Source organism: Asparagus officinalis, chromosome 4, assembly GCF_001876935.1.
Source record: "Asparagus officinalis chromosome 4, Aspof.V1, whole genome shotgun sequence".
In the NCBI taxonomy this organism is placed as follows: Eukaryota; Viridiplantae; Streptophyta; class Magnoliopsida; order Asparagales; family Asparagaceae; genus Asparagus; species Asparagus officinalis.
In genome coordinates, this window is record NC_033797.1 from 18,974,092 (window position 1) to 18,987,670 (window position 13,579).

At 39.3% G+C, this 13,579-nt stretch overlaps 1 protein-coding gene across 1 annotated transcript in view; it reads left to right on the plus strand.

Annotated features, from left to right (window-relative positions):
* LOC109836822 (RNA-binding protein 1-like) overlaps positions 1,702–13,579 on the plus strand; it is a 16,677-nt gene continuing 4,799 nt past the window's right edge. The window contains exon 1 of the mRNA XM_020404838.1: positions 1,702–1,949. Within this exon, the coding sequence (XP_020260427.1) occupies positions 1,868–1,949 (82 nt within the window). The 5' untranslated portion in view covers positions 1,702–1,867. The remainder of the gene's footprint in view (positions 1,950–13,579) is intronic.

Here is a 13,579-nt window from a genome sequence, read left to right on the forward strand (position 1 = left end):
TTCATAATATGCCCCAATACTGGTAATTGGCCTAATTTCTGCAAGATCACCAACATTTTTCCTAAAAATAAATTCAAATGTACCAGTTGAATTAGGCTTAACATAAACTAATATTAACTTAACAGGAACTGAAATTAGACTTAACATGAATCAAATTGGACTTAACATGAAATTAGACTTAAAATAAGTTGAATTAGACTTAACATGAACTAAAATTATATACTTAATATGAACTAAAATTAGACTTAACATGAACTGAAATCAGACTTAACATAAACTAAAATTAGACTTAGCATGAACTGAAATTGGACTTAACATGAATCAAATTGGACTTAACATGAAATTAGACTTAAAATAAGTTAAATTAGATTTAACAGGAAATAAATTAGACTTGACAGGAATTACATTAGACTTAACATGAATAAATTGGACTTTATAGGAATTAAATTAGTTAATAGGAACTAAAATTACACTCAAATGATTTCCTTTAAAACATAGTCTAGTTAACATAACACTTTGTTTAGTTAACATGTATTTCATTAAACTCAAGTTAATTATTATTATATGATTAGAATTAACACGAAACTCAATTCAATTATCATGAAACTCATTTTAAATAACATGAAACTCATGTTAATTCTCATGTATAGGATTAGAATTAATATGAATCTCAGTTTAGATAACATGAAAATCAGTTTAGATAACATGCACATCAGTTTAAATAACGTATTATGTATTTGAGAGAACTTAGGTTAACTTCTTTAATTAAAAAAAACCCAGCACTTACTTCTTTTGGGGTTGGAACCATCCCATGCTGGTCTTCTTTTATTGCCTCGACCTCGTACTTCACCACTTTGCATGACCAAAAGGGCCTTCGACGCTTCCGCCATGCTTCCATTCCCAGATGATTCACGGTATTCAACATCGCTAGAAGAGGCACGACCATCATCACTCGAGGAAGTCGTGTGATCACCACTTCGCTCACGCCTAGCAACCAACGAAGATGATTTAGCTTCATTGTCTTGTTTTGACTGTCTTTCATAGCCGCTGACAACTTGCTCATGCTGTCCGCCACGATGAACGACTTTGAATTTGTGAACCGATGCTTCCTTCGACGACATATATACATCGAAAACCCTAACCCTAAGTTAAAATTCAAGATGAGAGAAATGTAGTTTGGAAATTTTTTGATGGTTCCTGAACAGTATAAGAGAGAGAGAGCGAGGAGAGTACTTGAGTTGGGGATGAGCGCGGTTACCAAGTCCTGTCACTTCAGATGGTGGGTTTGTAATTTCAAGTGGACTTTTTCTCTCTGCTCACATGACAGAAATTTGGGGTCTTAACATAAATACAACATGTATTTAGAACTGAAACACAAGACCCAAAATATAGAGGGCCAAGTCCTAATGGCTTCCGATTATTGAGACATTGACACAATTTTCCCTTTAGTATAATTACTTGAAAACCCCCCAAAGGAACTAGGCTGTTTGTTTGCGATTTGGGTAGGGGGAAAGCCTGCCAAAAGTGCAGTTTTTGACAGGCTTTCCACCCAAATCGTCTCTTTTAGAGGCGATTTGGATAGAAAGCCTGCCAAAAGTTATACTTTTGACAGGGTTTTGACAAGCTTTCCAGCCCTTTCCCCCTAAAAAAAACCTTTTCCAAACAGCCCCTAACGCACTCTTCTATGAATCTATACATACATCTCCCCTGTGCAAGACTCGCAGATAAGGAGGGAGACCGCCAAGAACACTTCCTCTGTATCGACACTTGGGAGCACGAACCACGAGCGAGCTAGGGTTTAAGGCGCTCTCTCGCCTTGATCGTTCGTCCTTCGATCTGCTCTCGGATTGCTCCAAGCTCTACCGCCATGGCCGACGCCGGTTATTGGGGTCGCCGGAATCCGCTCGACCTGTCTCCCCAGCTCTCTAAGCGAGCGCGCAACGATTACGGTACTTCTCAAAGTCTGCACCCCAAAATTCTAAACCCTAGATCTCTAATTTCGTATTTTTTTGTTCCAATTGTAGCACTTATTAGTCTTGATTGGCTGTTGATTTCGACAAAAGTTTCGCGGAGTTGAAGGATTTGAGTTTATTACGAGTAAACATGCTTCTTTAGCTCCAATTGTGGTAGTAGCGGAATCAAAGTTTTATTTTTGTTGAGTGATCGTGTGCATTCTTCCTCGTTCCTTGATTTGTATGAGATTTTTGTGCGAGTTTAGGATAATTAAACTGAATTTGATATGAATTTTTTTTCAGACAGTGCATCTTTCTTTAGTTCTATTTGTGGAAATATGAGTCTTGGTTTTATCAATATGTATTCAACAATTATCTCTGACCGTTTCCTAGTTGCAAAAATTTAATGTTTTTCATTGAAATTTTCAAACTTGTGTTATGTTATGTGTCTTGCTCAGTCGTTGATTCACATAAGAACTTTGTTGGAGTTGAAAAATAACTCCAGGTTATCGTCGATAGTGGATGAATGCTCGATTTTTAAGTAACTTTCTTGTATATGTTACATATTTGGAGTATGAGTCTTCAATGTGAGTTTATTATACTGATTCTTTCTTTAGCCTCATTAATGGAAATATGAGTTACATCATGGGACGAGGTGTATGTAATGCCTATCAGTTTCTGGTTGAAATAAAATTAGGCGGTCAATTTGAGAAGGTTAAAGAAAACTGAAGCTGCAGGGTAAATTGTTGGATTTAGTTTTAGTTGGTCTTGTTGATTACTTATGCATGTACTTAAATAGCCCAATTAAAGGAAAGGTCTATTTGGTCTTTAGCAGACAATGAAGTTGAGCTATGCTTCTAAGGTAGTCGGTGATGCCTTTAGATTGACACATATTGTAAAAGATCATAAATTGTTCTTCTCACTCTTTGAGGGAGTTACTTATCTCGTTGACTCTGTGCATGTGGAAGAACTTTTGTGACTGTACATGTACGAATAAGATACACCTGCCCGTCAACTTTCAAGCATTTTACTCTGTTCATTTCTCGAAACATGGATAATCTTTTCTTAATTTGAATTATTGTCTGCAATTAGACATGTATATAGAAAAAAGGCTGCCTGGGGGCAAAGCCATGGTCCCGCATCCTGTTAGTACAGATATGTATAAATGACATTTTTCCAACTGAGGAGCACTAAAAGGGGAAACAACTACGATCAAGGTTACTAGTAGCAAGCACCGCTAAAACTATTTGGGGCTATAGCAGCAAAATAGCGGCAAAAAACGTAAAGTCAAATAGTGTCCAATTTAAATATATATAAATATTCGAAAAAATAAGAAAAATTAAAAAAAACTAAAAAGTCTACAAATGCATATTTGATTATTTATAGAGATCCTAAGCATGAAATAGCCATGTAACAATGATCTAATATTAACAAAAATACTGTACAAAATGAAAAAGCGTACATGTTTATAAAAAAAACCGTAATTTGTCTCATTCTTTCAACTTCAAGTAACTAATAGAAAAATTCTCAACAAAAGAAAAATATTGATTAGTAACAACATAATTGTATTAACTATTGAAACTTGACATAAAAATGAAGTCTTCAAGCATAGATGAATGAGCAATATTTACTGTTATTTGCCTCTATTTCCCGCTATTTCACGCTTTTGAGTGCTTTGGCTAGCAAAAAGCGCTCACGAGTGCTATTGTTCACCGCTATCAATGAAATCGTAGCAGTAGGTTCCGCTACCGCTATTTGCATTGCAATATCACCGCTATTTACAACATAGGACTACGGTTATTCTTGTTTGTATATTGCAGTTGTAACTTGACAGATTCATATATAGATGCAGATGGAATGCATGCTGCATGTGCTTGTGTACGTCCATTTATTCACATTTGTATATGTATGTGCATGTGTCTATGTGTAAGTCCACTTATACACATTAGCAAACGGTATGCATATTTGTTCGAATAGAGTGTAAATTGAACTTATCCAGTAGCGAAGGGGGAAGGCTTGAGATAGAAGAGAGTGTAATTCAAACAAACATATAGGTGTATATGCTGCATGACATCTTTGATAAGCCCATAGAAAATTATCTATTTCTACTAGCTATTCAGTAGTTGCCAATATGCTTGTTAACTTGCCATAATAGTACTTGGACGTGGGACATGGGTACCATGTCTTAGAATGTCCTAAAATATTCGACATAAATTTTTTTAATAGGATGAGAGTATACATTACACATACGTCTATAATAACAAACACTATATTGTAGGCAAATAAAATTGTCTTTATCCCTAACAGAGAAATTCAGAAGTTCGTCTACAAGAACATTACCAAAAATAGTAAAAAACGGATAAAAAACGCTGATATCTCTCAAACCGGAGGGAATTTGGCAAAACGGACGGTGGCAAACCGAACTTTAGTGGGTTTGGTCGGCCCCGTCTCGTCGGGATAGTCAATTTTTATATATAATTCGTCTAATTCCGACTTACGGTTTGAAAGTTATGACCCGTTTTTCGCAGTAAATTATGTTCCTGGATGCTAGACTTCGCCTGAGCATCCAAGCTCGCAAGAACAAAGCTCATATGACTTAGTCGCCTGAATCAAATAGGCTAAGTCAAGCTCGCCTTAAGGCTTGACTTCGCAGGCGAAGCGAAGTTCGTCTAAGCATTGGACTTTGCTTAGAAAGAACTAAGCTCGCATGAATGCTTAGTTCGCCTGATCGCAAGTTAGCTAAGCTCGCCTGAATACTTAGTTCGCCAACAGAGTTTAAGCTCGCCTAAACGCTTAAGGGGTTCGTCTGTCAACCTCGTATGTTCGCCTAGCTTGCCTACAAGCTCGCCTGAATGCTTCGCTCGCTCGCACGAGTCAAGCTCGCCTACAGGAGTTAAGCCCGCATGAATGCTTAACTTATGAAGTTCGCCTGCAAGCTTGCCAAACTCGCCTGCAAGCTCGCCAGACTCGCCAAACTCGCCTGAGCAGTTAAAAGCCACTTACTTGAATTGTGAGAGTGGTTATGCCCACTTCCCACGTTCTAATTGGGGTAGTTATGATCTTTCTCAGCTATAAAAAGCCACTGATGGCTACAAGAAAAGGGGAGCTCTTGACTTTTTGGCTGCGGAACTTTTGAGGGAGATTCAAAAGAACCGAACTCTTGCATTCTTGTGCATTCGGCTTTGTTATTCAAGCTCGGGTGATCAAGCTCTTCTAATCAAACTTCTACCACGCGCTGAAACATTTGCAATCTTGTTCGAATCGTCAAATGGAAGCAAACTCAACACGAGCATCAAGGGAGGCATCCTATCGCTTTAAAGAACCCACGTTAAACAAAGAGATCGAATCAATTCTCTCTGCTTCTGTGTAAAAGCGATTTCGATTTGTAATAAACAATCAATCAATACAAATATTTGATATCTCATTTTACATCTTACAGAAGATGGTAACCACAGTGGGAGAAATCATTTTTTCTAATGAGATAGTGGTGACACAATTCGACGAGGTTGTTGTAAGGACTATCGTTGAGTCCCTCATCATTGAGTTCGATGAAGCTAAGTATGAAGAGTACCTATCTTTGACTTCTGCTAGTGGCAAAACGTCACGTAAATGTCGCAAAGTCTTGTGTGTGACTCAACCTTAGCAAGTTAAGGTTAGTATGCCTGAGAGCTCTACCCGAGCAAATATTAGGGGTTCCAATCCCCCTAAAGCAGTTGATGCAAGCCGAAAGGCCAAGAATGCTCATGTCCCTGTCGGCGCAGAACACGCATTCACCGTCGACATGAATGCTCCTCTCTCAAAGAGAGCCAAGCAAAGGCGACGACAAGCCCGCGCTCGCCATCATGCATGAGCCCTGATCTCCTTCGATGGCTTGAATTATCATTCGGGCTTGAAAAACATGCTGGAACCAAGAACAAGCGCGAAATTCCCAGTTCTGGCTAACCGTGGCGTCAAGTTCTCAGATCTGACGAACTGCGTAGTTCAGGCGAACTTCGCATTGCTGACGAAGTCCACCATTTAGGCGAACTTCACCATTCAGGCGAACTTAAATCAGTTGGCGAACTTCACCAGGCTCATCTGACGGCCTAACCTCGACTGCAAGCTGAGCTTCGCCAAAAGAGTAAAGCAATCCAAGTTTGCATAACAAGCGAACTTTGCCAACATAAGCAAGCTGAATGCATGCAAGTTCGCCAGACAAACGAACTTTGCAGAAAGAACATGGTGCTGAATTTCGTCAAGTTCGCCAGCCCAGACAACTTCGTTAACAGGCCCAAGTTCGCCAGATGGCCGAACTTCACCAGACCAAACAAGTTCGCCAAACAGGCGAACCTCGTCGAAAGAACAACAGGCTTAACCTCGCCTGCAGACTCAAGCTCGCTAAATAGACGAACTTCACTTGACAATGAAGTTTGCCAGAACAGACAAAGTTCGCCAAACAACGAAGTTCGCCCGAACAGGTGAACTTCGCCAGAGCAAGCAAGTTCGCCAGCATAAGCAACTTCGCCTGCATAGGCAAGGTCACTAGAATTGAGTACTTGGTCCCTCTGAAGCTAGGGGTTGTACGCATTGACCCGTTGTGGATCTCAGAGAACACCTGACGCGCAAATGCACACTTCGATGTCACTGTGAGAAGCTAATCACAGCAATGCTCGTTGGATGTCGGTGCGGTGCGATGTCAAGACATCCTCGCCAAAGACGCAGCCGCGTGGAGAAACAAGCTCTTGATGACTTGGATCTCCCAACTGCAACTGTCAACGTAATAGGGAAGTCCAATGCGAAGAATTTAGACTCTTTCGACGCTGAATTTTCGCCAGGATTGAAAAGTCTCCCCATCGAGCGTGAATGTGTCTACCAGCACACCCGGACCAAAAAGGGGTTATCAACCACTTGATTACAGACGGTTATCCTCTGTTTCTGATGATGAGGATGATGATTGCTCGGCAGTAGCAACGTCTCAGACCTCAAGCTCAATTCAAGGCGAGCATGTCAAGGTGCACATGGCTGAAATCTCTGTGGATATAGCCAGAAAGCTGAAAGAGCACCAAACTGCAATTACCATGCAGCAAGGCACAATCAAGGCCATGAAGGAGATGCTAGAAAAGCTTCTCGACAAGAAGAAGAAAAAGAGGACATCGCGGGCACCCCCGAAGTCCTCAACCAAGAGCAAAGAGCGGGAACCTACTTCTCCTCAAACAACAGAAGGAGAAGAAAATCACGAGTCGTCCTTTGATTCGTCATCTGAATCTTCAGAAGAGACATCACATTCTGGCAGCAACCCCCGAGATAAGAGGCTTGACAAGTTCCAAAGCCAACTCGACGCCTTGAAACTCCAGAAAAATATGAATGAGCTGGGGGTCGTCAGGTCATACCCTGCCGAATAGGACTACTTCCCCTATCCTCTGAAGTTTAAGCTACTCGACCTCCTGTAGTTCGATGATAATGGTTCATCTACCCAACATGTTTACTATTTTCAAGCGCAAACTGAATACATAGTGAGGAATGATCCCATTATGACTCGACTGTTCATTGGCATCCTCAAAAGAGTCGCTGTTGAATGGTTCCGCAAGCTAGAACCAAGTTATATCAAATCTTGGGCTGACATGGAAAGACTCTTCATGACCAGATTCTTCGACGATGACACGGAAGTATTTATGACCATCCTGCTATCTGAAAAGCAGAAGAAGACAGAGTCTGTCAGTAATTTTGTCAAGAAATTTAGAAATCGATCGCTGCATTATCGTGATCAAATCTCTAAAAATATTTTATCCAAAATTGGAGTGGTAGAGACCCAAACTTGGAAAGAACTTGTTCGTCAATGTGAACAGGTAGAAAACATGCTCATAAGGCTAAGATGCCGAGGAGCCATGTGAATATCAAAGAGCGGGTAACTAGAGCGACCACACCTCTCAGAAACAATCAAAGAGGAAGTATATTTTGGCGGCAACGGCTACTTCTTCCCCAAAATCTTCGTCGAAGCAGAAGGGCAACCCAAACTTGGAAAGAACTTGTTCGTCAATGTGAACAGGTAGAAAACATGCTCATAAGGCTAAGATGCCGAGGAGCCATGTGAATATCAAAGAGCGGGTAACTAGAGCGACCACACCTCTCAGAAACAATCAAAGAGGAAGTATATTTTGGCGGCAACGGCTACTTCCTATCAAATCTCTAAAAATATTTTATCCAAAATTGGAGTGGTAGAGACCCAAACTTGGAAAGAACTTGTTCGTCAATGTGAACAGGTAGAAAACATGCTCATAAGGCTAAGATGCCGAGGAGCCATGTGAATATCAAAGAGCGGGTAACTAGAGCGACCACACCTCTCAGAAACAATCAAAGAGGAAGTATATTTTGGCGGCAACGGCTACTTCCTCCCCTAAATCTTCGTCGAAGCAGAAGGGCAAATCTTCAGATAGCCGTTTCCAGCAGAAGTACGACTTCAAAGATGAGCAAGTCGTCGCACTCCTTAAATCATTGATCAAGGTGAAGAAGATTAAGCTTTCAGAATCAATGCGATCTGAGGAGATGTCGAGAATGGATGATCCCAACTACTGTGCGTACCACAGGATGGTTTGTCATCCCACCTCTAAATGCTACATCCTGAAAGATAAGATACAAGCTTTATTGGATGCAGGCATCTTTACCCTTCAATCCTAATTATCGCTGGAGTGAGGGTAGTCTAGGTTTTTTCGCAAAACCATGTACTATCTCGATTCTTCTTTCTGATGGAGTCATGACAACTCGAAGCTCGTCGTCAATCAGCTCCAAGGTGAGTCCAAAGTCAGAGATGAGCATCTAGCCCCTCACTAAAACCGTCAAGTTAATGATTACCTCTGATAGTTATTTTCCTCTAAATTCTCTCACCAATCATTTTTAATAGGATGATGGGTCCACAAAGCTATCATGTTAACAATCATCTTTAATAGTGGATTTCCTTCAAATTCTCCCGTCAATTTTTTTAATAGGATGACAAGTTCACAAAGCTATCATGTTAACAATCACCTCTGATAGTCAATTTTTTTCAATTTTTTTCACCAATCATTTTCAATAGGATGACGGGTTCATAAAGCTATCATGTTAACAATCACCTTTGATAGCCGATTTTCTCTAAATTTTTCCGCCAATCCTCTTCAACAGGATGGCGGGTCCACGCAATCTATCATGTTAATGATTATCTCTGATAGTTTAATCTCTCACTAATCATCTTTAATAGGATGGCGGGCCTTCACAAAACTATTAAGTTAACGATTACCTCTGATAGTCAACTCCGTTAAGTAGTGACCTATCATGTGATGAGTCCCTACTTGTCACTCGATCGGATAGTGATCTGTCATGCGATGATTCACTCTCTGATCTTTTCTGAACGTTCTACATCCTTAGAGCGATCGAAGATAGTGGTATACCATGCGATGTGTCGCTATTCTGGTCATAGTCGTTATACTCTCATATCACTGAACGACTTGATTATTTCCACACCGTCATTCCTGCAAACGACATTGTTCATTAATATTGGCCTACCATGCGATATGCCTCTATCCAGATCACAGTCGTTATACTCCCATGTCACTGAACGACTTGATCATTTCTACACTATTATTCCTATAAATTACGTTGTTCGTTGATAGTGGCTTACTAAGCGATGAGCCCCTATCTTTTCCTTTGTTTTCAATTAGTGACCTACCATGCGACAAGTCACACATCCCAACAGGCTACCATGCGATGAGTCTCGCTTTCAAAACATCAAGTTGAGCTATTACACTCAACGACACAACCAAACTCGATTACGACTTAACCGTTGTAATCATGTTTAAATATTTAATCCAATGCCTCGAATGGCTAAGGACAGAGGAGAAATCTTAGCATTGAGCCTAAGAGAAACTCTTCAATAACTTACCATGCCGAGGGCAAAAACATGGTTAGTTCAACTCAAGCGGCAGTTGGTAAAGACATGTTAAGTCCGTTAATAACTGAAGGTTTGCTAAAAATCCTAGATGGTGACCATTAGCTACGTCTGAAGAGCTCAACTTAACCAAAGTGATCGAGTTCGCCAGTAAGGTGCCCTACTTTGCCTAAACCAATGAACGATGATTATTTTTTATTCAAAGTATTCCAGACCCCATGCAACCTGATTCAGGTCTGAAAACTTTGAAGGGGGTTTTGTAGGCAAATAAAATTGTCTTTATCCCTAACAGAGAAATTCAGAAGTTCGCCTGCAAGAATATTATCAAAAATAGTAAAAAACGGATAAAGAACACTGATATTTCTCAAACCGGAGGGAATTTAGCGAAACAGACGGCGACAAACCGAACTTCGGTAGGTTTGGTCGGCCCCGTCTCGTCGAGATAGTCAATTTTTATATATAATTCGTCTAATTCCGACTTATGGTTTGAAAGTTATGATTCGTTTTTCGCAGCAAGTTATATTCCTGGACGTTGGACTTTGCCTGAGCATCCAAGCTCGCAAGAACAAAGCTCATATGGCTTAGTCGCCTGCATCAAATAAGCTAAGTTAAGCTCGCTTGAATGCTTGACTTCGCAGGCGAAGCGAAGTTTGCCTAAGCATTGGACTTCGCCTAGAAAGAACTAAGCTCGTCTAAATGCTTAGTTCGCCAGATCGCAAGTTAGCTAAACTCGCCTGAATGCTTAGTTCGCCAACAGGGTTTAAGCTCGCCTGAATGTTTAAGGGGTTCGCTTATCAACCTCACTTGTTCGCCTAGCTTGCCTGCAAGCTCGCCTGAATGTTTCGCTCGCCCGCCCGAGTCAAGCTCGCCTACAGGAGTTAAGCTCACCTGAATGCTTAATTTATGAAGTTCAAGTTCACCTGCAAGCTCGCCAGGCTTGCCAACCTCGCCTGCAAGCTCGCTAGGCTCACCAACCTCGCCCGCAAGCTCCCCTGAGCGGTTAAAAACCACTTGAATTGTGGGAGTGGTTACCCCCACTTCCCACATTCTAAGGGGGTAGTTATGATCTTTCTCAGCTATAAAAAGCCACTGATGGCTACAAGAAAAGGGGAGCTTTTAACTTTTTGGCTGTGGAACTTTTGAGGGAGATTCAAAAGAACCGTACTCTTGCATTCTTGTGCATTCGGCTTTGGTATTCAAGCTCGGGTGATCAAGCTCTTCTAATCAAACTTCTACCATGCGCTGAAATTTGTTCGTTTGCAATCTTATTCGAATTGTCAAAGGGAAGCAAACTCAACACGAGCATCAAGAAAAGTATCTTATCGCCCTAAAGAACCCATGTTAAACAAAGTCTTGACTTTTTGGCTACGGAACTTTTGAGGGAGATTCAAAAGAACCGAACTCTTGCATTCTTGTGCATTCGGCTTTGGTATTCAAGCTCGGGTGATCAAGCTCTTCTAATCAAACTTCTACCATGCGCTGAAATTTGTTCGTTTGCAATCTTATTCGAATTGTCAAAGGGAAGCAAACTCAACACGAGCATCAAGAAAAGTATCTTATCGCCCTAAAGAACCCATGTTAAACAAAGAGAGATTGAATCAATTCTCTCTGTTTCTGTGTAAAAGCGATTTCTATTTGTAATAAACAATCAATCAATACAAATCTTTGAGATCTCATTTTACAAACTTGATGCGGTATAATTATGTACCAAAAAGGTTGCAAGTGCACAACCGTGTCAAGTTGTAGTATTTAAGATATCGATCCCACGAGGAAGGTGTTTTGTAGGAGAAAATATAAAATCGGTTCTTATGTTGTGTGCGTGACAAATAAGATTGATGAGTGAATATGATTGTGAAGAGATTGAGAGAGTAAAAATGGTGTGTGAATAGGTGCAAAGTGTAAGTGAGAGTGGAATTAAAAAAAAGAATGAGTATGATCAATAAGGTGAGAAGGAAAAATGAATAAAATCAAGAAACAAATAAAAAAAAATCAAGAATGAAGAACAAAATTCAAGAATAAAAGAAAATGCAAGAAATTAAAGATGGTGGATTCAATTATAGATATGGGTAATCTAAAATTGAACCCACTTCTTAGAAAAGGGTGATTCCCTAGAGGGAACAAAAAGGAAAACTAAACCCGAGAGGGTTCTAGCCTCAAGGTGAATAGTGCAAGAAATTAAAATCTAACTACAAAATAAATTGCAAAATCTAAATTATAAAAAAAATTTACAAGAATTAAATACAAGAAAATAAATCTACTCTATAAGCATGAAATAAATCTAAGGCAAGAAGGTTCTAGCCTCTTGGCTATTTAACAAGAAAATAAAATCTAACTACAAGCATAGAAATAAATCTAAACTAATAAGCAATAAAAAATAAAAGAGAAAAAGAAAAGAAATGCAAACCTCTAAATAATTCTTCATCTCCATCTTCATCATCCAACAAAGAGAAGAAATATTTAAAGTGGTGAAAATTTTTGTAACTCCTTTTGGAGAGGAGGACTACTCTTAATTGAGAAGGTCTTTCAAATTTGTAACTTTTTGTTACATAATCCACTCCACTCATTCAAATGGTTGCATATCCCCATGCACTTCTCAACCCATGTGAATGTGGTCCCCTATTTGAATGAGTGGAGTGGGTTATGTTCATGGTTTTAAATATCGGCCGATAATCCGATATTATCGTCGAGTTATCAGATTTGGGAGCTTTCCGTTAGGATAAGTAGGATTTTTAATCGGTTATCGTTTTTTGAGGTTTATCAACGATAAAGGCACTTATCGGCTGATAAGTAGGCTCTAAATATCGGCTTTATCGGCCGATAAGTAGGATTTGGGAGTTTTTACTTTCTTTTGGATTTGTTCTTTGAATGTTTACAAATTATGAACTATTTGTTGCTTTTGGAACGCGATTGATTGGTGATTAGTTTATGTTTGTTTATGGATATTGATAATGGCTCATAACTACTAAATATCAACTTAGTAAGTTAGTTTATGAATCTCGTGATTAAATAATAATTATGTAGATGCGTAGATGGTTTTTCATTCTTGATGTTATCTTATTATTTGCTTGTTTATTATTTAATAATTATGTAGATGCGTAGATGGTTTTTCATTCTTGATGTTATCTTATTATTTGCTTGTTTATTATTCCATTTTGACTAACATTATATTTTTTTCAAGCTTATGTTTGTTTATTATTTGCTAGTATATTACTCCGATAAATACTACTTATCCCCGATTTTCGCTATCAGATAAGGATTTTAACCGTCCGATAAATCCCCGATAACCGACATTTAAAACCTTGGTTATGCTTCCTCACTACCAAGCACAAAATTTGTGCTTGATACCAAGCATACCCATATTTCTCTCTCTCTCTCTCTCTATATATATATATATTTGAGCTCAAATCTTATTGTGAGCTAGACTAATGGGCTCATCAAATTCATGATTGACACCATACATCTTGTTCAACACGTCATCAAATGTATATGTAAAATTTTCACATAACTTAGAGTTTTCTAGAATATGAATCAAACTAGTTTGTTATGTTGATTTTTAGGCAACTTAATAGCCGTCTCTTCTACAGATAGCTAAAACAATGGTTTAAAATTTCAAAACAATATAATTTTTCTATATATAGATTATGATGAGTTCAAATCACGATGGGCAATGTCGATCATCGTTTCGAGTAGCCTTAGGCTAGCTCACGTTCACCATCTCATTTTATCATCC